This window comes from Mchenga conophoros, linkage group LG22 (genome assembly GCF_057382185.1).
Source record: "Mchenga conophoros isolate Kocher_MC1m ecotype Shallow Benthic linkage group LG22, M_conophoros_male_GT1.1, whole genome shotgun sequence".
NCBI classification, from domain to species: Eukaryota; Metazoa; Chordata; class Actinopteri; order Cichliformes; family Cichlidae; genus Mchenga; species Mchenga conophoros.
Window position 1 is genome coordinate 6,393,272 of NC_140546.1, and position 24,158 is coordinate 6,417,429.

Genomic DNA, 24,158 nt, shown 5'->3' on the forward strand with positions numbered 1-24,158 from the left:
GCCTGACGTCCACAGGTGGGGTTTGTGCTTACAGCCCAACATCGTGCAGGAAGTTTGGCATTTGCCAGAGAACACCAAGATTGGCAACTTTTCCACTGGTGCCCTGTGCTCCTCACAGATGAAAACAGGTTCACACTGAGCACATGTGACAGACGTAACAGAGTCTGGAGACGCCGTGGAGAACGCTCTGCTGCCTGCAACACCCTCTAGCATAACCAGTTTGGTGGTGGGTCAGTGGTGTGGGGTGGGTTTCTTTCGGGGGGGGCGCACAGCCCTCCATGTGCTCGCCAGAGGTAGCCTAACTGCTATTAGGTACCGAGATGAGATCCTCAGACCCCTTGTGAGACCATATGCTGGTGCGGTTGGCCCTTATGCAAGACCTCATGTGGCTGGAGTGAGTCAGCAGTTCCTGCAAGACAAAGGCACTGATGCTGTGGACTGGCTCAGTGTTCCCCAGACCTGAATCCTGAGCACATCTGGGACATCATGTCTCACTCCATCCAACATGTTGCACCACAGAATGTCCAGGAATTGGCGGATGCTTTAGTCCAGGTCTGGGGGGAGATCCCTCAGGAGATCATCCGCCACCTCATCAGAAGCATGCCGAGGTGGTGTAGGGAGGTCATAGAGGCACGTGGAGGCCACACCCACAACTGTGCCTCATTTTGACTTGTTTTACAGTAAGGACATTACATCAAAGCTGGAGTGGGTTTTTTTTTTTCACTTTCATTTTGAGTGTGACTCCAAATCCAGACCTCCCCAGGTTGCTAAATTTTATTTTTATTGATAATTTTTGTATTTTTTTTGTTGACAGCACATTCAACTTTGTAAAGAATAAGAATATTTAATTCATTCAGATCTGGAATGTCTTATTTTTGTGTTCCCTTTAGTTAATTTTTTCTTTGAACAGTGTATTTTTAAATGTGCTGTTTATTATCATTAGTTATTTAAATGCTGATGTCAGCACCTTTCTTTCTTCGGGACAGGTAAACTCCTCTTACCTGCGCATGGTTCACGTTAAAGCTGAAAACAGTCTTATACAGGACAGTCGGTCTCTGGGATGCTGCAGATGGCTCGATGCTGCCCCCTTGTGTCAGCAGGGAGGAGAACATCCATATAGCTCCTAAATTATTGAAAGGATTTCGAGTTTGCTACAGAAATAAAATATGGAGTTTATAGTTTGTAATGCCATAATTCTTTTGATTGTTAAGATTTGGAATTACATAGCAAATAAATGACCAATCAGACTCACTGGCCACTTCATTAGTTGCACCTTGCTAGTGTTAATATCAACACTTCACCGAGTTCTTTTGATTCCTCAGAGGCATCCGATGGAAGACAAAACACTGCTCAGTAGACCATTTAACTATTTCTCTTTCACATTACTTCTAGAAGGGAGATGCGTCCTGCATGACACACTGCCGCGAATCTCAAAATGGTGATGTGTCCCTGACATTTTTATTACAGAAGCTGTCTCATTCTAGTCTAAACAACAGTGTCTCAGGAACTTTCCACTTGAGATAGTCCCCTCTTATCTACACTTTTCCCAGGCAAGTGAGTGTGAGAGTCTGTAGCTTTCCACTCCCCAAGGACACATGGTCTCATGCCTTTATTTTTCAGGGCTGAGTCAGCTTAATACTACGCTATATAACGTTATAACACTTATTAATAAAAAAGCATAACATTATTGAGGCACTGAAAAAAAATTTATTCCCAACACTAGTTGTAGGATGGGTATCCTAAAACTGCTAGAAACATTATTCAGAGATTCTGGTATATATTGACATGACAACATCACACAGTTGCTGCAGTTTAGTTGAACATCCATTACAGGAATCGCACCCTAGGGGTAGGCTGTGAAATTCTCAATTGGGACTAAGTCACCACATTGTGACTTTACCTTCTAAATGTCACTGCAGAAATCGAAAGGAGGTGTTGTTTTTCCAAACATCTGTCATTCAGCCTGAGTTTCCTACACTTAGCTGGCATGTGGTGTAATCTTCTGCTGTAGTCCATCTGTACACTAAGTTTGACATGTTGGGTGTTCAGAGATGCTCTTCTACATACCTTGGCTGTAATGAGTGGTTATTTGAATGACTTTGATGTTGCCATCCTGTCACTTAGAGTCAGTTTGGTGACCCAGACTTTCTCCTCTGACCTCTGACATCAGTAAGGCATTTTCACTAAGAGAACGCTGCTCACTGAAGGCTCACTTTTGTTTTTCTCAGACCGTCCTGTGTAAATTGTAGAGATGGATGTGGAAAAATCACAGTAGATCAGCAGTTTCAACCAACTATGTCACATTCAAAGCCACTCAAATCACATTTACTCCTCATTCTGATGCTCAGTTTGAACTTCAGCAGGTCGTTTTGATCAGATCCGTGTGAGTAACTGCGTTTGAATAACTGCCGTGTGAAAAATGACGACCCACAAAAACTACAACACTATGTACCACTAGAGGGCAGCACAAACCGTGGAGTCATGCCTGAATGCAAGGATAAGCTGCATGAAGAATACTTCCACACCACACTGGCAGACACATGCACAACAACAATTCAGAAACACACACACAAACGGAAACCTTTACACACAACACAAATTGATTATTAAACCTAATCCTAGTGTGTTCTGAGTGTTCTACAGTTATAAGCTAAGTATATACAGATATTATATGTGTATGGACTGAAAAATTCCATTTATTATTTTTTAATGTCACCTCATTTTGAATTGGATGTCACAAAAATCATCAAAATATTTCAAAAACTTGAGACAGAGAAGTTGTGTAAGGCTGAAAACCAAAAAACAAGCAAAAATAAAGACATGTTGTAAAAAGAGCTTCCTTTTTTTTTTTCACCGAATATTTGTATATGTGTATATGGGGTCAGAATGCACATTTGTGTCTGTGTGTACCTGTTCGTCTCTGTCTATATGTCAGGTCAGGTCTTAGACTCTACCCTTCAGGGAACATCTCAGGGTATGGAGGCCTATCTCCCCACACTCCCTGCCGGTGGCTGATGCCCTCAGACGTTGGTGGTTCTTGGTGTCCGGGGCTGGGCGCTCAGGCATGTACCGGCTCACTCCCGGTGGCTACTTGGCGGGGCCTGGCACCTGTGGCTCGGTTGGGCCCTTTCCGGAGGGTGGGGCCTCTGGGCCGTCAGGCCTCTGGGCCGTCAGGCCTCTGCGGCTCGGTCCACTCTGGCGTGGCTGGCTGCTAGCAGAGCCCGCGGGCACGTCACTGCAGCCCCTCTGGCTTCTGCTCCGTGGCTGCTAGGTGACCGCTCGTTTGGGGCTCTCCTCAGCTCTTCCCAGGAGGGCGGCACGGATGCCCCTCCGATGGTCCTCCTTGGGCTCTCGCACTCTGGGGCCTCTGGATGTCTGAGGGCTGGATCTCCTCTATGCCTGCTTCATGCCCTGGGGGACGGGGCTATGGCTCCCCACACCCTCTAGCAGACCATTACATGGAGAAACCTTTTGAATACAAGTGTTGATCCACACAGGTGTTCACAGACACAAAGGTGACCAGGTGGGAAAATAGTTCAAAGTGTTGTTTTAATGTAAGCTGCCAGGCAATTTAATAGATGCATATTTTATCATTCACACTAACTCAAACACTCCAGCAAATTCTAAAAAGGCTTTAGCCCTTAGCAGCAGCATATGACACTCTGAGCTGTCATATCAGAATTGCAACAGTAGCTTCACTCTTAATACTTAACCCTGCTCTGAATGTTTTTGGTATGTTGCTCAAAAAGAAATAAATTCATAAATGTTTAGCATGTGATATAAATCATTTGTACAACTCTCTTCCAAAATCATATTTTAGTTGTGTTTTTAAATATTTTGTTATTATATTCTGCTTTTTAAAAGTTTTTCCAGAGCATTTCAAGTTTTTCAGAAATAACTTTTATACCCTGTCATTTAATGTTTTTCAGGTCAGTTTTAGTTAAAATATACTTTACTATTTCTAATGTCTGTATAATTCATAGGTCATACAAATGCAGTGATGTGATTACAGGACAGTCAGGGTAAAAACCGAACACAGCCTTACTGTTTTCATTGGAGTTAGGTAGGTCAGGAGCTGCTAATCAAAGGCGTTTGAGTCCCTAAACATCAGCAAGTATGAGCACCCCCATAAATGCATGAGGCTTTTTTCAGTTTGCTGGTGTGGAGCATTCAGGTGTGTGTTTGCACATCTTCACTTCTCTGAAGATTAATCCTGAGGACAGATCCTTCAGTGCTCAGAGAAAACACAGCTGTAAAAAATACTCACAAACCTGCGCCTAAATAAGTCCACAGTGGTTTGAGAAACTAATAATAGTTTTTACTTATAAAGCGAGTTCCACAAACTGCTGAATCATAAAGTCTACAGTGGTTTCTAATTGACTGTGAAATTAAAGGAAATCCGAAATGTTACTTCAAAACCTCTGTTCACAAGATCATATTCCTGTCTGACATTTTGCAACTTGATGGTGTCATGAACTCTAGCGTGACCTGATTGGCTCATAGGACAAGGGGGAAAAAACAGGAAGTGATTGCATATACAGATATTTCTCAAAAGCAGTGGAATGGGGGGAAGGAGAAATACCCAAACCTGAATAAATGTTACAGTTTGCTGTTTCAAAAAGCTTAATTCTAAATCCAAACAAAAATTAAATTAATAAGTCACACTGAAAATATCACAGTGCAGTGTTTACTGTCTCTAATTAAAAAGTGGATTTTTCAGAGAAATGAATTACATTTCCTTCTTATTTTAGAGATTACGAGTGTTTTCTATACCTTAAGCTTTACTGCTTGTGGACTATTGACAAAACATTTCTCCTTGTTTCTTACAACAAAAGTATATTTAGCTTTGTTTCTTTAGCATCTCTTTAGGTCTTCACCAACTTTGCTCTCGCTGTGCACACAAGGCTGAGCACTATCCCTGCCTCAACTTTGTGAAAACTTGTACTTATGTTTTATTCACACAGAAAGTCACACTTGCTCTCTTAATGCACTGCTTCACTGGTATTTTAGGAACCTTCAAGCCAGAAGTTTTTACTCAACACCTGTCCTTTGACTGTTTCCTTTTATGGGCTTTTAAAGAAAGTTCAAAAGAAGTTGCAAAAATTTTGTTTTTTATCTTTTTTTTAAAGTTTGTGTGAAGCGGCAAGAAAGAGTTCACACACAAAAATATGTAACCACCAAAACAAATGTAAATTTGACAAATTTAGCAAATTTAACAAATTTAACTGATCAAAAAAGATGAATAGTTTAAAAAAATGTGGATAAATGAGTACCACTCTCTGCCCTGAAAAAAATGAATGTTGTGCAATACATGGGGCATTTTATTATAGTTGAGCTGGTGGATGTTTCCATGATGGAAATCTCATCCCAAAGGTACTCTGTTGGATTGAGATCTAGTGTCATGTTCACGAAACTGGTCTGAGATGATCTGAGCGCTGTGGCACATTATCCTGCTGGAAGCAGTCAGAAGATGGTTACACTGTTGTCATAAAGGGACTGACAGCACTCAGGTAGGCTGTGCAATTTAAATAATTCTCAGTTAGGACTAAGGGGCCCAAGTGTGCCAAGACAATATTTCTAACGTCACCACTACCATCACCATGGAGGCAACAATGGAGCCATGCTACCATGTTTTTACACCACATTGTGGCCTTACCATTCAAACGTCACAGCAGAAATTGAGAGCAGGTGTTGTTTTTTCACTGTTCCGACATCCAGTTATGTGAGTCTGTGTAAAATGCATCAGTTTCCTACTGTTAGCTGACTGCAGCGGCACATGATGTCTTCTGCTCTAATCCAGCTGTACACTAGGTTTGACATGTTACCTCCAAACTGTTATTTGAGTGATTTTCTTCAGAACATCCTTTGGAAACTGTAGAGATGGATGTGTGGGAAAATCAGCCATGAAACAATCAAAATCACTTAAATCACCTTTTTTCTCCAGGATGGCTTTATCATGTACACGCACCTAAATGCACTTATTGGTCAACAAACGGTCGAACAGGTGTACCTAATGAAGTGGCCGGTGAGCGTATTATTAATAGTAATCTAAATAATAGTCTAAATTAATGGATCATTCTTCTTTTGTTGTTGTTGTTGTTTTTTATATGTGAAATTGTCCAAAATTGGCATAAAAAAATAGACACAGCTCTGAGATGAATACAGTCCTGTAAGATGTAGTGAAATACAATATAAACCTTAAATGTGTACTTAAACTGTTATTGTGATCAGGCATATGAATGAAATCATTCTCCTAAATGTTATTGTGTTTCAGAGACTATATAGACTATATACACTCTGCTGAGTGTTTTCTGTTTTCTCCTTCCTTTTTTTCAAAGCGTAGTCCCTCGTGTGGCTTTCGGGTTTTAATGTTTACTTGCCTCATTGTCCACTATCTTTTAATAACCTGTAAGTCACTGAAGTTCTTTGTTTTACTGCTGACCTGTTTCATTAATTTCGCCTGTGCTAAATCAACATTGTTTGCACACAATCAGAGGATCCATTCTGGCATTCTCTGTCTGCTGGACAACTGCAGGATCATGCATTTTTCTCTTTATACTTCTTGTCAATAAAGGTTGAGGTTTAAGTTCACTGTCTATTGTAATATGTGGCACTTTCCCCATACTCAGTGTTCCACAGCTTTTTATGTATATCAGTCATGTTACTTAAGCTTGGTTACATTTTCATTTTGATACAAATTCTTTTACTTTCTTTTTTTGTGTGTGTTTTTATTATTTCTTCAAAGGAGTGAGTTGCATCAGCCACATCTGTGGTCTCCTCAGTTTCTGTCGTGACGTTCTATTACGGGATGACTATTCAAGGCCAAATAGCCCCCTGTTTCCTGGAAACAGCTGTAACCTCATGACGACATGGAGGCTGCGGTTCAGTTTAATAAATTGCTACTCTAAAATCTGGGCATACGTTTAATGGAAATCAGCAAAAAAAATAAAAAATTAAAAAAGGTGAGACTGCTCCAACATGCATGACAATGCGAGAATCCCTCTGCTGTAACTACGCAGTCAGCGACTCCATTTGAATAAATGCGATGCTGAAGAAGAAAGCAATCGCTCTAAAGTCTGATTAATTTGTTGGTCATTCAGTGTCTGTGCTTTTGGATCTGTGTGTGTGTTTGACAAACAGAGAGGCGATGTGAGGGTGGGTTTGTGTGGAAAAAGAGAAGCAGCTATATGAGGAAAGGAAGACAAAGCTAGACACATGACAGTAACACAGAGAGGAAGTCTGCGTGTGATAGACATGATACAAAGAGAACCACTTGAAGTAACTGCGACACAGATAACAGAGCACACATCTTCACTTCTGCCTCTGACCACAACGACTGAAGCTCACCTCAGCTCTGAGAGATCAGTCCAGTAACTGCAGGTAAGGACTCTGAACTTTGTCTGGACTTGTCAGATGACATTGTTACTTGATATTTCCCACTTATGACCAAAAGTTTTACATGTATTGTGGAGTTTTTACACACTTTGTTTTCTTACATCATCCAAATTTTTAAAAAGAAAAAACCAGGTAGGGTTTCCTTATATAATTCCTTAAGAGTTTGAGCTGTATATATTTGATTGAACTTACAATCGGGTGGTGGTTGTGATTGATACTAGACTAAAAAGGGGAAATATGTTATGATAATCTAAAGACTACACTCATAAAGAAAATGATAAAAGATTTGATGCATTAGATGCTACAGGTTCAGTAGGCAGAACACTTTTGAACATTTATCAACACATCCATTCATTTTATTAACCACTAATTCAGTGCAGGGTTGGGGAGGTAACCTACCTCAGCTGACAATGAGGGAAAGGTTGGGTACTCAGCAGTCTATCACAGGAACAACACAAATACATAAACATTCACACTGACAATCAATTTCTAATTATCAGTTGATCTAATGTATATGTCTTTAGACTGTGGGAGGGTGATAGAGCACCTGGAAAAACAGAACAAGCATTACAAATACTTCAGAACTACCAACACCACAAACACAGTTAGTGACCCAGATTAGAGGAGGCTGTAAATCAGGTGTGAGCAATTAGTTTCCCCAAGAGGTCAAATGACAAATTGGGGCTGTTGTGGAGGCTTGCTTTAGATAATATGCCAATTTTATAAGCCGTGCAAGAATTATGGTAAATACTGGTGTTTCAAACATAACATGCAGAAACAGCAGCTTGATTTCTAGTTATTACACAATGTTTTTGTGCATGGACAGTACCTTTTATGAAATTTCACCATGACTGTTTTTTTTTTTACATACAGGATACTATTAGAAAAGGCTACCACAAAAGACATCTAAGATTATGTCCACATATTACATATGTGTAATTGTGACCTCTACAAACCACACATTCAGGTTCCCTATATGTTAAATTTAAACACAGAGACACAGGGCAGAAAGTTCCCCTCTTTTTGTTAAAGATATAAGCTGCTCAAAAAAATCTGTTGTCTGTTTCTGTGATAATGTCAAAATAATTCAGTACTGTAAATGCATTATTGTATGCATTTACATACATGATCATCACATTGATGATCACATTGTTGTGTGATCATCAAATAAAAGATGGCATACAATTTCACTTCCTTGTAATTAACATATATTTGAAATAAATTGATTCTACACATTTGATCTATCAGTTACTTCTGTAGCACCCGTGAAAGTGAATAATTATCAGGTAACAAGATACCTCAAGGCTACAGTCCCACAAACTGGAACAAATCCCTGTCATAATGAATGCACAAGCATATTTGTGTGTGTGTGTGTGTGTGTGTGTGTGTGTGTGTGTGTGTGTGTGTAAGTATGACCACAAAAGAACACAAAGCCAACAGCGAAGCTGAAAGCCAGCACTAGGGGAGCTTCATTCAGTGAGTCCTCTGCTGAAATAAGTATGAGCACAAGCTCAAAGCCTGACAGTTAATCGCTGCTTTAGTTACCCGATGAATGCATGTGGTCAGCATACTCACCTTTAGCATAACTCTGGTTCTTACCTGTTAGCCTTCTGCTTTCTTTGCAGGGGATTGCCAACAGCTACTGTCTTGTTCAAAGCAGCAGTTTTAAATAAAATAAAATAAAAGTAATGTTCACATTTCCACTCCTCATAAACTGAAGGCTGCTCTCTCATTTTCTGCCTCACTGCATGCAAATGGAAAGCAGCTGATTGTAACAGCGATTCTGTCTTGAGGATAATTAAAGAACTCATTGCAGGCAAAAAAAAAAAGTTTGACTTGTGGCTGTAATGTGATTACTGTAATTATTTTTACTACATTATTGTGATACTTGTGTGATTTTCAGTATTACAGAAAAAATTATATTTTTACTTTTTGGTAGTGATGCATTTGCATTAAAGCTCCCCGTTCCTTCTTCTTATTGTATTTAAAGCTGTTGGCAGTAGAGAAAAGGTACCAAATTCTGTAGTTTTGTCATGAGGACAAAGTCTGACTGTGTTTAGTTTCACTGCAATCCATGCTGTACAGCAGGAGTGGACTAACTGACCAAACAAAGAGTAATGTTTCTGTCCGTAGATCAAAGTTAAAAGCTTTAATAGGTACTTTGTCACACAGCTGTGGGACTGTGCTAACAAAATGAGGGCTTCGCCATCTCTAAAGGCAAATAGAAGGCTCATTAGCTCCTAAAAGCCTAAATGTATTACACATGCACTCACATGCAAGCTGGAGATCAGCTTCTAGTTCAAAAGACATTGTGCCATGTACAGTGAATCAAAACAAGAACAATGAGCATGACATTACACACAAACAGTCTGTATCCATTAAATGTTAGAAAAGTGATTACGTTTTTCATATGTTAAATTTGCAAACTCGGGGAGATTTTTGTGTAAATTAGTTTAAAAACAAACATCAGCATTAACATGAGCTGTGACTCTCTGAGTGAAGACGAACAGTATCAGAGGCCTGAAATTGAAAACTCCCATCAATCATTTTATAACCATCTGTAAACCGAATGTGCAGCATTATCTACGTTTTTAACCACTTTCAGAGATGTCCTGATAAGTCTTGTATCTTCTTTGCTGCATTTGCACATTATCTTATCATCTCCCATATCAGAAACATCCTGTCTCAGAGTGATGCTAATAGACTAGTTCATGCATCTATTATTTCTAGAATGCAATAATTTATTATTATCGGGATATCCTAAAAAACTCCATAAAACCTTCAGTTCATCTGACAGAGCACGCTGCTTTAAGACTGCTGGTTTATTTATCGTTCTGAGGATATTTAACATTAGAATCGGAAGTCGGTCCTTCAGGTTTCAGGCTCTTCTTCAGTGGATCCAACTCCCAGTTTGGATTTGGGACTGTTATTGTGATTTTAGTGCTTCATAAATAAAATCTGAATTCAACTAAACTGAACATAATCACATCCACAACACGTTGGGTGAGAGAAACAGGTAAAATGGATTTAATGTTCTAATCTTTGGCACAATGAAAATAAAATCAGTTTAACTGCTATAAATCAATAAAAACGTGTTGGTACATACAGGCAGGATTTACTCTAAATATGTCATTTTATCACCTCACTTTACATAAAAGCAGCAGTGTCCATGCTTCACCACCCCCCACACCCCCCCAACTCAAGCTCTCAGTCGGATGGTCACGCAAAGCAAACGTAAGGAAACACTTTGTTACAGCAAAGCGAATCTACAAGGCAAAACAGGATTTTCACACTTCCTGTCAGTGTTTGATCTTACTTTTTGCAGTTGTAGAAACACAAAGATTTGATGATTTAAATTCTATTTAAATGTTTTCTACAGTTTATTTACTCTACAGCCTGCCTCTTTGTCTGCGTGCCTCAGATGCAAAACACCTCACACGTAAAGGAAATGACATTCAGAGCTTCTTTTCATCTCTTTCGTGTTTTGTGAAGTCTGTGGTTGGCTGCTGACTTTCCTGCTGGCAAACCACATCAACTGTGTGTCACCTATGTGCGTAAAAAAAAAGTCCGACGTTTTTTTTTTTTTAATTTTCTTTATAATCTGGTCATTGCAGCCATTCAACTTTAAAAGGTTTTAGCAAGAATGTTAATTTTAAAAGAAATATAAGAAGCCTGTTTACATGCTCTACAGCCATAAAAGTAACCAATCGTGTTGTATTAAGATCACGTGCACTTTTCTGCTGAACAGCTGCAAGTATGTTATCAGATTAGTAGCCAACTTTCAATTTAACACTTTTACTAATGAAAATGTATAAACAAAATGGTTTTCTGATCAAAAAGGCAATTCTCTGAAAAATACCAGTAAAACAGGTAAATTGAAAGAAAACATCTGTGCAGGAGATGTTTTGGATGGATGGTAACAAAAACACTTCTCAGATTGTTTTCAGATTCTCAGATGAATTCTAAAACTATGTTTTGCTTGACTTGATTTTGCTCATTATTTAAACTAAGATAAGCTGTCTATCTGTCAGGGTATGGAGAAGAGAGGACCTAATGTGAGAAACAGGCAGTTTCAAGCGGTTTCTAGGAATGAGAAAAAACATAAAGGAAAAAGGCCACAAACCAAAAAATGAATCCAAACACACACATAGTAATTCACAAATGTCTTGACAAAGGGCAAAGGGAAGAAGATATAAAATATGAAACTGAAATAGTAAACAAGAATGAACTAACACGGGGGGAGGCATAACAGGACAACAGATAAGCCCAGTGACAGAGTAAAGACAGAAAACAAAAACATGCAGAAGTTAAAGTCCCTGTATAAACAGATCGTGTTAAACGGGAACCAAACCAGAGAATCGCAGTCATTCCCAAGAAAACCACAAAGTTAAAACTGGAATCACTGACATGAAAAGAAATATAACTCACTGTTAAAATAACCAAGAAATCAACAAGTTTGACAAACACAAAAAATCTAAACACTAATGACTATAACAGTATCTCATGTAGCAACATAATCTCACAGCAGTTTTTGGAAAACGCAGCTATAAGCTATTGACTGTTTTTAGGCTATTTTCTTTCTGACCGTACTTGCTGGCACACGGTTACACTATATATTAAATATGAGTGTGAATTCTTTAAAGCACTGGTAGAAATCTGTGGTTTGTTAAGCATTTGTATCTGCTGTCCTTCACAGACTGATGACACACTTCCTCAGTCACATTATCTCTTGGGTTTAAAAAGGTCAGATGACGCCTCCTCTGATCTCGGCCATCTTGGCTGCTATGTGAACAACTGAGCCATTGCACTTTTTGGTTTGTCCTGCAGACCAACTTTTTTTTAACCCACAGTAACCCATATTTCAGACAGCCCAGCCAATTCAAAAACAAGTCTTACACAGTCCTGTCACATTTTAATCTAATAATTTAGCTTCATTAATTCTTTTTTTCTTTTTTAAGTTTTTTAGTTTAGTCTCAGAAAGTTGATTTTGTTCATCTGGACGTAGCGTCGTCGGTTCACTGAGAGGACTTCATCACTTGCAGTCCACTCACTCTTATCATCATGGCCCTGTCAGGCCACAGCCCACACTTTTGATATTGCTGCATTAGGGGAATTTCTTCAAATCTACCACAAATGTACAGTTGAATTTCAGGGTAAACAGCCTCAGAGCCACTCTGAGCCCACAAAACAAGATTCTGAAACAAGAGCCATTTAATTACTTTAAATTTTTCATGAAAATGTCCAAAAGGATAAAATGTTGAAGTGATTTGTAGACAAAGACAATGGTTATGGAAGAACACTTCTGGTTATCATTTAGTCCTGCAACTTAAAAACAGAAGGAGCAAATCTGAGCTTTTTTTCACACTTTGTCAGAAACTGAATTAGTGTAATTATTTTTTGAAACCTTAACTTCTTCCTACGAAGATTTCATTACCGGCTGAATGATAAATAAGTCTAGGCATGGATGCAAAATGCCGTTTATCTGGTTTACAGAGACATTCAGACACAATGCAGGGTTTTTACTGTTTTGTTTTTTTATCTGTGGTTGAAGTAGGCTGTGCACTCACTGCAGTGCCATGTTCATTTCCCCTTGCAGCAGCTTTGCTTCTCTAAACAGCAGAAACCATGTTTGTGCTCGACAGCTGGGCTCTTTTTCTTTAAAGCTCAACAGTATTTGCTTGCAGTGGTAAGATCACTTTTTCATTTATGACCTCTGGAAGCACATTTTATCAAGTAAGGTTTTGTTAATCTTGTGCTGCACTTCATAGCTTTGTGCTGAGGCCACCACAGTTGTTGATTGTTTTGTCGGCACTTTCACTATAGCTGAGCTAAATCAAACTTATCTAAACTGACTCGGGTCTTTGAGGGTTCCATGCATTTATTCTGAAAGAAACTCGGTCTCCTCATTAGAATCATAATAATTTTGATTTTAGACTTCACCCTTTAAACTCTCATGATCAGACCTTTGTCCTAGAGTGACAGCTAAACATGTGCATTGAGTGTGTTTAAAAATGTAAATCTGTAACTCTTCTGAAAATTGTGCCAGGAACAACATCCTATAACCGCTGTTAAAGATAATATTAACAATGACACATTTCTAATGTTTAAATGACAAAACATTATGCAGTAAGGTGTCTGGAGATCTCAAAGTATATAAAGACTCTTCACACACCCCACAAGCCACTTGGTACCATTTCGGCAGTTTTCTGAGCAGGTCAGGGGATTTTTTTCCACTTGCACGGGAGGTCTGTGGAAAGTGTTTGAAGTGCCTGAAATATTTTTAGCATGTAAGCAACATAGTTAGCAACACTGCACTGCATTAGTGCACATATAGAGAAGTCTCTAAAATATTAGTTGACCTAGAACTTTCAGGAAGGAAATAAGACATGCTTCTGAAACATTTCACCTACATGTGAATAATGGAGAAGTGTAAACACGACTGTGCAGATAATCTGCCCGTATGTTATGGGACTATGGGACGAAAGAAACTGACTGGCTGTTTTCCAGTGTTTAAAATACCCACACCTGTGTAATATAACAGTTTCTGATGAATGCTGGATATTAAAAAGTGTGATATATGTCCATATCTGATCTTTGATAGGTGTTTGTTTAACTTGTGCATCATGCATCGTATAACTTAATCGTATACCTATGAGACTAATGAATGTATACATTTATCTACATAAAGTGGTTCTTATTCTGCTTTTCATTATTTTCTGTCTTATACCGTTATAATCATGCAAGCTCAACTTTAATATGACTTCAAATACAGTTGTCTCTGTATATACACAAGTAACCTGTGTCTCGATAAGCAGTGTTGAGAGGACTGTAAAGCGAGACAAGCACACAGCCAAAAAGCCAAAAACCTTTATTTAGTTAAAGGGAAACACAGGCATCCATAAAACACACAGGAGCTAAACTAATACTTTGGAAAAACTCAGGAGCCAACCAGAGCAGAGCCTTAGTGTGTTCCAGAAAGAGAGTTTACTTCAACGCTGAGTCAGTTACGGCGTTACAGACTCTGTGAACTTCTAACTGGATAGTTTCTCTTTGAGTTTATCTCTGATTCCTTCCTTCCTGCTGCTCCTGCCGCTGTCAAAGTTCAGAGCGAGGTGAATTATTCTGCAGAAATTGATCCTGATATCCCAGTAAAATGTGGGTTTGTTCCACTGACAACTTCATGGTTAATAAAAATAGTAAGTGTGGGAACAATGATTACATCACTGATTTATTCTCAGCTCAGAGTTAAATCTTCAGACTATCGGACAGTTTCCTTGCAGTGGAACTGAAAACTCAGAGTTCCTGATTAAACTCAGATTGTTCAGTCTGCTTCCTGGAATACGGACTAAAAAAGACAGGAGTGAAAACGAGACAGACAGTCACAGAAATAAACTGAAAACAAGAGAAAAAACAAAACCAACAACCAAAGTAAAACAGGAAGTGAACAGACAAGCAAACAGGCAATACTAAAAAAAAGAAGACAGTAAAACAGAAAAAGGAATATTAAACATTTAAAACCATCTATAGGAGAACAGGATTATAACGTATAAAGACAGAGCTGAAAAAGAGTGGAAGGAAAAAATATATATAGATATACATATACACACATAAGCAGCACGGTGAGCTCATGATTAGCACTGTTGCCTCACAGCAAAAATGTCCTGGGTTTAAATCCACCATCTGCATCATTGCATGTTCTCTTTGTGTCTGTGTGGGTACTCACAGGTACTCCAGCTTGGGGTTAGGTTAATTGGTTATTCTATATTTCCTATAGGTATGAATATGATGTATAAAACAGGGCTCCAAAACTAAAAAACAAACTAAAACTCGGGGATCTGCAGAGCCATGTGAAACCATGGACCTGCTCTAAACATTTTTCCTGCTCTTTAGTCTTTAGGATGTCAGCGAGGTCATATGGTGATCTCATGCCTAACTTTATACAGATAGGCTCCGTCAATCAGAAAAAAGTTGGTTTATAGGTGGAGTCTGTGAATCTATATTTGTTTTTTAATATAGACTCTTGTGTTTTCTTCCCGTCTCTCGGTTGAATTACACAATAAGTAACATGCCTGACATTTTGGCCCTTTTCTGTTTTCTCTTTTCCAGCCACACAATGTTTCCAAATACTTCTCTGCCCACCCACACACTCAAGTCTTCTAAGGATGACCAGGCGGTGGACATTGATGCCATCATGGACAATGTCAGCATCATCCTGTACACACTGACTGTTGTACTCGGCATCACAGGGAACTCTGTGGTGATCTGGGTGGCTGGATTCAAACTTAAGGTAGATATGGAGTGTGTCATATATTTGAAATAACTTAATATTTACAGTTTAATATTTTACAACTCCCTATAAGACTGCAGGTTTTCACTGCAGGTAACATGTATGTGTAACATTGCATGTGACAAATAAAGGCGGGATTTATTGATTGATTGATAAGCGTCAGTAACATTTGGGTAATAACATATTGGGATAGAAGACAGCACAGATATGTGACTTTGTCAGTGTCACAGCACCAACACAGGAAACCCAAAGCAACTTAAAATAAAAGAAAACAACAACAACAATTTGTCCCCTGCTTGTAACTTTTGCAGGGAGCTGTAACCGGGATAATTCACTTGAGTATAGGGGCTCTTTTCTTTGTTACATAACATAAGATTCACACTCATATAAACACTAGCTGTTTTTGCTAATGCTAAAACTTTGTAAGATGATTTAAAATGTGGGATTATTCATGAAAAGTGATACAAATTAAAAATGCAATTCTAGTCAACATTTTATCTCACGCAATCCTTTTTTAATTTAACCTTCAAAATAGGCAAAACTCGCATATAAGGAAATCAACTTAAGTCCTAAAAAGCTTATGTCCAAGTGTGTCATAGCTAAAGAAATAAGAGTTTGGCAAAGGGTTAACAAGAGAAGTAATGATCAGTGAGCAGAAACTTGGCTCTGTGAAGAGAAAGAGCAATAATAATGTCACGTCTTGTCTTGTCTTGAGAGTGTCGATGGAGAAGTACAGAGACAGTCAGAAGTAGTTGTTCTGTGTCTTTGTGGATTTAGACAAAGCATATGATAGGTTCCATGAGAGGAACTGTGATACTGTATGAGGAAGTCAGGAATGGTAGAGAAGTATGTGAGGGTGGTGCAGGACATGACGACATGAGGACAGTGAGATGGTGGTAGGATGTGTGATAAGAGTTACAGATGGGTTGAAGGCATCAGGAATCTGGGCCCTTTTTGTTTGAAGTAGTGCTGGACAGGCTGAAAGATGAAACCAGGCAAGAGTCTCTGTGGACTGTGATGTTTGCAAATAACATTGTGATCATAGTGAGAGCAAGTGAGCCTGGAGAGGTGGAGGTATGCTCTGGACAGATGTGGAATGAAAGTCAGTAAAATCAAGACCAAATACATGTGTGTGAAACTGATGGACATGCAGGGAGTCGAGATATTTGAACTCATCTGCCTTCACTACCTGTGTTCAACTATCCAAACTGACAAGAAAAAACAGAGAAGAAGAAAGTAGCAAGAGTGAAAGAGGAGATTTACAAGAGAAGGTTTAGTGAGACATGCTATGATTAATGGTTTGAATACAGTGACATTAACGAAAAGACAGGAGGCTGAGTGAAGAGCTGAAGATGCCAGGATTTTTATTGGGAGTGATCAGAATGAACAAGATTAAAAATTAGTGCAGCAGAGAAACAGCTGGGGCTGAGCAGTTTGGAGGCAAAGGGGGAAAAGATGAGGAAAAGAGGAAACCCACCAAGGAGGCGAATCCTAAAGGAATCCGTGAATCTGTAAGAAGAAGAAATGAGGAATTACTCACAACACATTATGCCTGACTGGGGATTTGTTGCTTGTAAAAGTGGATAGTGTGGCTAAATTTATATATAAATATATGTTTAACTAACAGTTTTGAATGTGGTCAGTCCACTGAGTAGTCAGTTGTTATTGTTGCAAACATATCAATCCCCTCTACCTGACCCAATAGGACATGGTTAACACTTTTCTCAAGGTACTTACTTTACCCTGCAGGACAGCACTAGTAATGGGTGGTTACCAGGTTTAAGGTCAAACTGTTTCCAGGTAAAAACAGCAGATGAGGGCGCGTACTAGTGATGTACAAATGATAATGGCAATTCAGTGCCATCAAAATCTTTGATTTTCTTTATGTTCCTGTTATCATTGTTGTTTTATTTTCTTCTTCATCCACAGCCAAAGGTCACCAACGTGTGGTTGGTGAATCTGGCGATAGCAGACCTGATCTTCTGCTTTACACGAGTTTTCTCTCTCACTAAGAAGCTCTTCTTTGAGCACTGGCCTTTTGGTCTCTTCGTCTGCAAGTTCAATGGCTTCTTCAAATATGCCAACATGTTCTGCTCTGTCTTCCTGCTGGCTGTGATCAGTCTGGATCGAGTGCTCTGCATCTGGCAGCCCATCTTCACAAAGCGTCGACGCACCATGTGGGTAGCGAGGATGGTGGCGGTCTGCGTCTGGATCGCAGCGATCCTCTTCAGCATTCCCTACTTCATCCATCGCCAAGTCTACCTGGGCAAGAAGAACCTAAGTAAGTGCTCTGTGGATCCGAAGGAGAAGGCAGAGGGGTACAACAGCACCAAAGCTGCTCTCTACTCCATCCGCTTCCTGTGTGGCTTCATATTTCCCTTCATGGTGATTCTGGTCTGTTATATCTTGGCCGCTGTAGGAATCAGACGCACCCGCCTCTCAGGGAAATCCCGCCCCCTGCGTATACTCGCAAGTTTGGTCATTGCCTTCTTCCTGTGTTGGGCACCTTACCATTGCCTCTTACTGGTGAAGATGGTGGACAATAAAAATGCAGTGGTGAAAATCTGGTACCCTGTAGCAAAGGGTGTTGCCTACTTTAACAGCTGTGTGAACCCATTGTTGTACTTCTGCATGGGGCTAGATGTGAGGGGGCGATTCAGGCAGAGTCTGATGGGTGTTTACAAAAGAGCTCTGGCAGACGATGTTGATGGACAGACAACTCACTCCAACGATCGCTCTTTGGATGAAACCTCGGTGTCAAAGCACAGCACTCTCATAGCGGAGGGATCAGGTCTGACAGCAATGGGTGTGGCTAAAGTTTAAGCTTTCCCTCTATTGATCCTGAAGCTTGGTAAATGGCCTGCATTTGTATAGCGCTTTTCTAGTCCATAGGACCCCAAAGCGCTTTACACTACATTCAGTCATTCACCCATTCACACACACATTCACACACTGGCGATGGCAAGCTACATTGTAGCCACAGCTGCCCTGGGGCGCACTGACAGAGGCGAGGCTGCCGGACACAGGCGCCACCGGGCCCTCTGACCACCACCAGTAGGCAAACATGGGGTTAGTATCTTGCCCAAGGATATTTGACATGCAGCCAGGAGGGAGCCTGGGATCGAACCACCGACCTTCTGATTAGTGGCTGACCTGCTCTGCCACCTGCTCTGCCACCTGAGCTACAGCCACCTTGCAGGACATGTTTCAAACCTATCACAATATCATCATTATATGATACGTACACTGGTAATGAAATAAATAGAAAGTCTTCACCTATGATTGGATTGATCCACAGTGGCTCAAAAAAAAAAAAAAAAAAAAAGGAGCTGTGAGAAGTGTTTGTGTCCACCTTAACCTGGATTAGCTCGGTTGATGTATCACAAGAGAGGATAAGGACAAAATGAGTATATTAGATAAATTATCAAACTGACACCCCTCCATGATATCAAAGTACTACACGATTGTGGCATTATTATTATCCACACCAACCTAGGGACTAAAGAACCAGATTTAAACAGGTAAGTTTATGTGGATAAAATAATTCAAGAAAACAAAGAAAAAATATGTTTAGATTAGACAAGAGGGCAGCATACTAATAATCAGCTAATGCTAACAAGCTTGAATAGCTAGGGTCACACACTGACACAGAAGCCTGTCAGACAATGCTCAATGATATACAGACGTCTCGGACAGCCTGCTTGTACAGTTACTGCACAGTTTTATTTTTCATGTTTGTTTTGTTTGTTCAACAAAGAGAAAATAGTCTGACTCCAGATGAAAAGTGTACTTAAAAAAATAAAGATGGTCACTTTGTACTTGATTTCGGCATAGTGGGCAAAAAATATTTAAACAACTAATGTTGTAATTCAAGTACTGGGACACTCTTTCTTTCACATTTTCCTTCTCAAACCAGATTTTATTTCCTGGTGGTGCATTTGAAAAATTCCAAAATGTGAGCAAGTCATTTTTGAAAATATTTATTTTTAAGAAAAAGATATTGTGTTGTAGATATATTGCAAAGCTGTTTTACATTTTATGTTGTTCAAAGTGGGCAGCACGTGATATAGTGGTTAGCACTGTGGCCTCACTCACAGGCCAGTGTGGAGTTTGCTTGTTTTTCCTGTGTTTGTGTGGGTTCTCTCTGGGTACTCTGCATTCCTCCCACAGTCCACAGACATGCAGATAGTGGTGTTAGGTTAACTGGTGACTCTATATTGCCCATAGATGTGAGTGTGTTAGTAGAGCCCTGGATGTCACATTTCTGAGTTGTGTTTTTGAACATGTAATTGAAGTCACAGAAGAAAAGTGGAACTGTGATGAAGCAGAGGGAAGTGAGACTACTAAAAGAAAAGCCAGTAATAGCTTTAGTCATGACTCTGTCTTGTGTATAGAGGTCATTCTGAAAGTTAGATGAATGGAAACTGTGCAGTGTACCAAGCTGCATCGTGTGGTTTTTCTTTTTCGTTACCATGAGAAATGCGTCAAAAGTATTTCATCCATCCTGTGTGTATCTTACTGCTACTTAAGAGGGAGAGTGGGCTGAGACTTTTATGGCAGTCAAATATTATGAACATGGAATCTAGTTAATATTAATCCATAGCAACCAGCTTATAAAACACAGCACCAGAGTATTTACTCAGCTGCTTACACATCACTAACTCTGTTTACAATAAAACCGTTTATCTGAAACCTGCTGTTCCTTTTGTTTAATAACATTTCTGCCATAAAAATATGATTAAAGCTAAACGGAGTAGCTGCAATGATGTGCACGTGGGTTTTTGTAAATAACTGAAATATAACATATGACTTTGTAAATAGCACTGTCTATGGGATTATATTGATAAAGTTTAATTTTGAAGTGTCATTGTGCGAAGGTCTGCAATATGTCTGTGCTTTAAGAAACACAGTGTTCATTAAAAACTGAAAAAATAAAATTGCTTTTGTGTTTTATGTTTACAATAAAAAGCTCAACTACTAATTGAAATCCTTCTGACATTCAGTGTAAATCACACAGGAAGTAAACGTGTTCAAGTTGTATTATATGGACGGAGATATTTCTCTTTGACATAGTGCACCAGAGTTTGCTTCCTTTTACAGATTTGCCACTGAATTTCCACAACCATAACCTTAACCATACTGAAGCTAACATGCACAGACAATAACACTAACATTCAGCTTATAAACTATATTTTATACCTTTGTGGAGATGAACAACATCAGTGTTCTTGTCTGGGGATATGTAGGTTAAGACATAAATTACAATGATGTAAGATTAAGACATACTTCATCACATGACCTGGTTCTTTGGCTTTTGGCATCATGAAGAGAAGCTGGGGGTTATCAGACTCTTCTACTGTGTTGAACTGCCATTTATGAATTCTGGAGGGCAGTACAATGTAAAAACTTTTATTTGGCCCTTTGTCAGTTACATTTCTTAAAGAACAAATAACTACTCAAACTGAACAAAAGTGGCACTTTTTATTTTGCTTCAAATAAATCTCTAAATGAGCAACTTGACTTTCTGTCTTGAAAAATTGAAATGGAGCTAAGCTCTAGATTCCCACTGGCCTCATTGTGGTGTGGCTCAGCCCTAAACAAGCTGGCTAAATCAAAACGAAACTACGTATTGACAAATATCTTGCCTTCAAACAGAAAGCTATAATATGTGAAATGAAATGGGGGAAAAAAGCAAAGAGGATGTGATCTGATTTCTGCGAAACCACTGTTCAGAAGAAGCTTTCAGAAGAAGAGGAAGCTTTTATTTAGAAGAACATTATTACAGACACTGTCCTCATTTTGGATATTTCTTGTCTGCTACTTTCACTGAATCAGACTTTAAAGACTTTGAAGCCATATGTCACAGTGGCTGGTGTCCCCTTCTTAGATATAATGCATGCGCACATACTACCACCTATATATGAAGTAGTGGATTACAGTTTCTGTAGTTTACACATAAAAAGATTTTATGTGTAACTAAAAGTAAAATGTTAAATGTGTTTGGAGTACCTCTGACTTGGTAACAATAGCCAAACCAAAATTTTCATATTGATGCCAATACTATTATTTGGCGTGAAGGCTGCCACATAAATTGGTTCAAATGTGAAGGAGGGAGGAGGAAAATGCTCTACTTCGACTCGTAACAAATCCTTTAACATATTTTACATTTTTTGTGAATGAGTTAATGTTGTTTGCTCGTTGGGTGTTGTTTTGAAAGTACCTGGAGTTGGGTGAACATCAGCACCTTTAACTAATATTATTTTTCTATTATGTTCGAGTCATGAAGTGTTATAAATACAGGAAATATCCAGATCCAATTTTAAAGCTAAAAATAACATTTAAAGTAAGTTAAAAATCAAATCAGTGTCATTGTCAGGGCTCTGTGTGCGAGCAGGCGGCGAGGAGGATCCAATAGTGATGTGACGTTCTGTATCGAGGCTTCGAAGCTTGTGTCGAGTAATTGAGGGGGCGTTTCCGCCATGCGCGTATCGAGGCTTGCTTCATTTATGGGAGGAGCTGAAAATGATGACGTCCGAAGCCTCGCTGCCCGGCTGTTCCACGTGACTGGTTCATGAAGTGGTTCGAACTTTGCCGCGAGATATGACAGCGATATAAAGCCCTCAGACTTCATTCAAAATGTGGGTGTTTGATGGAGAGTTTCGGTTAGTGAGAGTTTGTAGACAGTTTTGAGGTTTATGAGAGTGAGGAGAGAAAGTCAGGAGAGAATGGAGCCAGCTAAGAAGAGGAGGATGTCCTCCCCTGTGTTTTGATCTTATTCCTCCCAACAAGGTATGTAAATTTCTACAGAAGATGTATTTTCATAATACTGATGGTGCAATACAATTTATGTTAAGTGGCTTTACTTTTGTACAAGGTGAAGTGTTTGCTATGTGCCAGGGAGCTGGGATATAACAACAACACCTCATCCATGCTTAGGCACTACAGAGTTTTGCATGAGAATAAGGGGAACACCGATTGTGGAGCAAGACCAGGTGAGCCATCAAATGCCATCATAATACAGCATGCAGTAATGTTACTAAATGATATAACAATATTATACAACTGTAATAGGTTACGTGTGTGATATTTATATTTGTGCTTTGTCTTTATTGTCTTTCCTCAGGAGAACAATCTCAAATAGATGAAGACCTGGTTAGCATGGTGATCAAGGACTCCCAGCCATTTAGCATTGTGGAGGACAAAGGATTTAAAAGATTTGTTAAATCATTAAATCCTAGCTATGTTCTCCCCACTAAAAAGGCCATAAAAGCAGTGAAAATTTAGTTTTTACAGAATAAAATGTGAACAGGCAGGACTGAGGCTCAAAGCCTCAGTGTGTAGCTGTCCATACCTCAACGTTACAAAAGCACAACCACTGTCCACACCCCAACCACACCTCACCTCACAGTAAATGATCATTTCCATTTTAAGCATTTCCAAATAATCATTTTCCATACTGCCAGTATAAATATACAAAGTATACTGCCATCACTACAATATACATGTTTTACACACTCCTTTTGTTGTTGACATTTACAGGCAGTGTGCAAGAGGCCACACTTCAAATTCTTGCCAACTAATATTTTTACGTCCTGTAGATGTCCTACTAGAGCAAATGAAGCTTCAAGACGCTTTGCGCTGGGGTGAACCAATTGGATGAAAAGCTTCAATGCTTCATGAAGCTTCATCTGCCCATCACTAGGATCCAAGCGCAGGACTCAGACACTGAACTGTAAATCAAACCTCAGCTTTATTGCTGGCATAAAACAAAAGAAGAAACTGAGCAATTGTAACCCAGTTCCTAAAATCATCTCAAACAGAAAGAGAAGAAAAATTAAAACATTTAATGTTCATTGTTCTGTTCTTACTGTCCCGGTTAATGAAAGTGAAATGAGATCAAAATAATTATTTAAACATAGAAGGGATGCAGATTATATATGATATGCTCTGGTCAAACAAGGGTTAAGTTTCTCAGAGGGTTGATGAGCTCTGATGAGAGCCTATTGTTTTACTCCACTCCTCACATGTCAGCCAATCGGTGAAGCTCTAGGCAGCTCTTGTCCCTCCTTAGTACCAGCTCCCAAGTTTTCAGTCTCTTGCTTCTACAGCCGAACAGAGCAGACGGACTAAAACTTTTGTTATCGGTAAGCTGGAGAAATTAACCTCTAACGAGTTAAAAGAAATACCATCTAAACTGATATTTTTCACAAATTATGTATTTGCACTTGTTGTTGTCAAGGGCAGAGCGAAACCGGAGGGTTTACTGAGCTGTGGCTCCATGTAAATGCTGAGCATCCACTCGACGGCGGTAAGCTAAATGTGGCTAATCAGACACGTGATGTGCGGAGTGTGGGTACAGTTGTTCGATGTCTCTGAAACGCTGTTGTTATGCTAGTTAGATCGTTAACTAAGTCATTAACATGTGAAAAGCTGTAAATGGTTAAAGCAGCTAAAAATAACTTTATGAGAGATAATT

At 39.3% G+C, this 24,158-nt stretch overlaps 1 protein-coding gene across 3 annotated transcripts; it reads left to right on the forward strand.

Annotated features, from left to right (window-relative positions):
• The first annotated feature begins 7,222 nt into the window (after positions 1–7,222).
• On the forward strand, positions 7,223–18,979 carry LOC146548649 (N-formyl peptide receptor 1-like). 3 transcript variants are annotated; one of them, XM_085262740.1, is made up of 4 exons: positions 12,953–13,081; positions 15,502–15,682; positions 17,612–18,529; positions 18,875–18,979. In XM_085262740.1, exons 1-3 carry the CDS (start codon positions 12,972–12,974, stop codon positions 18,503–18,505), a joined length of 1,185 nt encoding a protein of 394 aa, XP_085118866.1. In that variant the 5' UTR covers positions 12,953–12,971; the 3' UTR covers positions 18,506–18,529; positions 18,875–18,979. The 3 variants fall into 3 exon arrangements, with proteins under 3 accessions (XP_085118867.1, XP_085118866.1, XP_085118865.1); XM_085262741.1 differs by lacking the exon at positions 12,953–13,081 and adding an exon at positions 7,223–7,380 and having other exon boundaries at positions 17,612–18,979; XM_085262739.1 differs by having other exon boundaries at positions 12,954–13,081; positions 17,612–18,979.
• Positions 18,980–24,158: the final 5,179 nt, after the last annotated feature.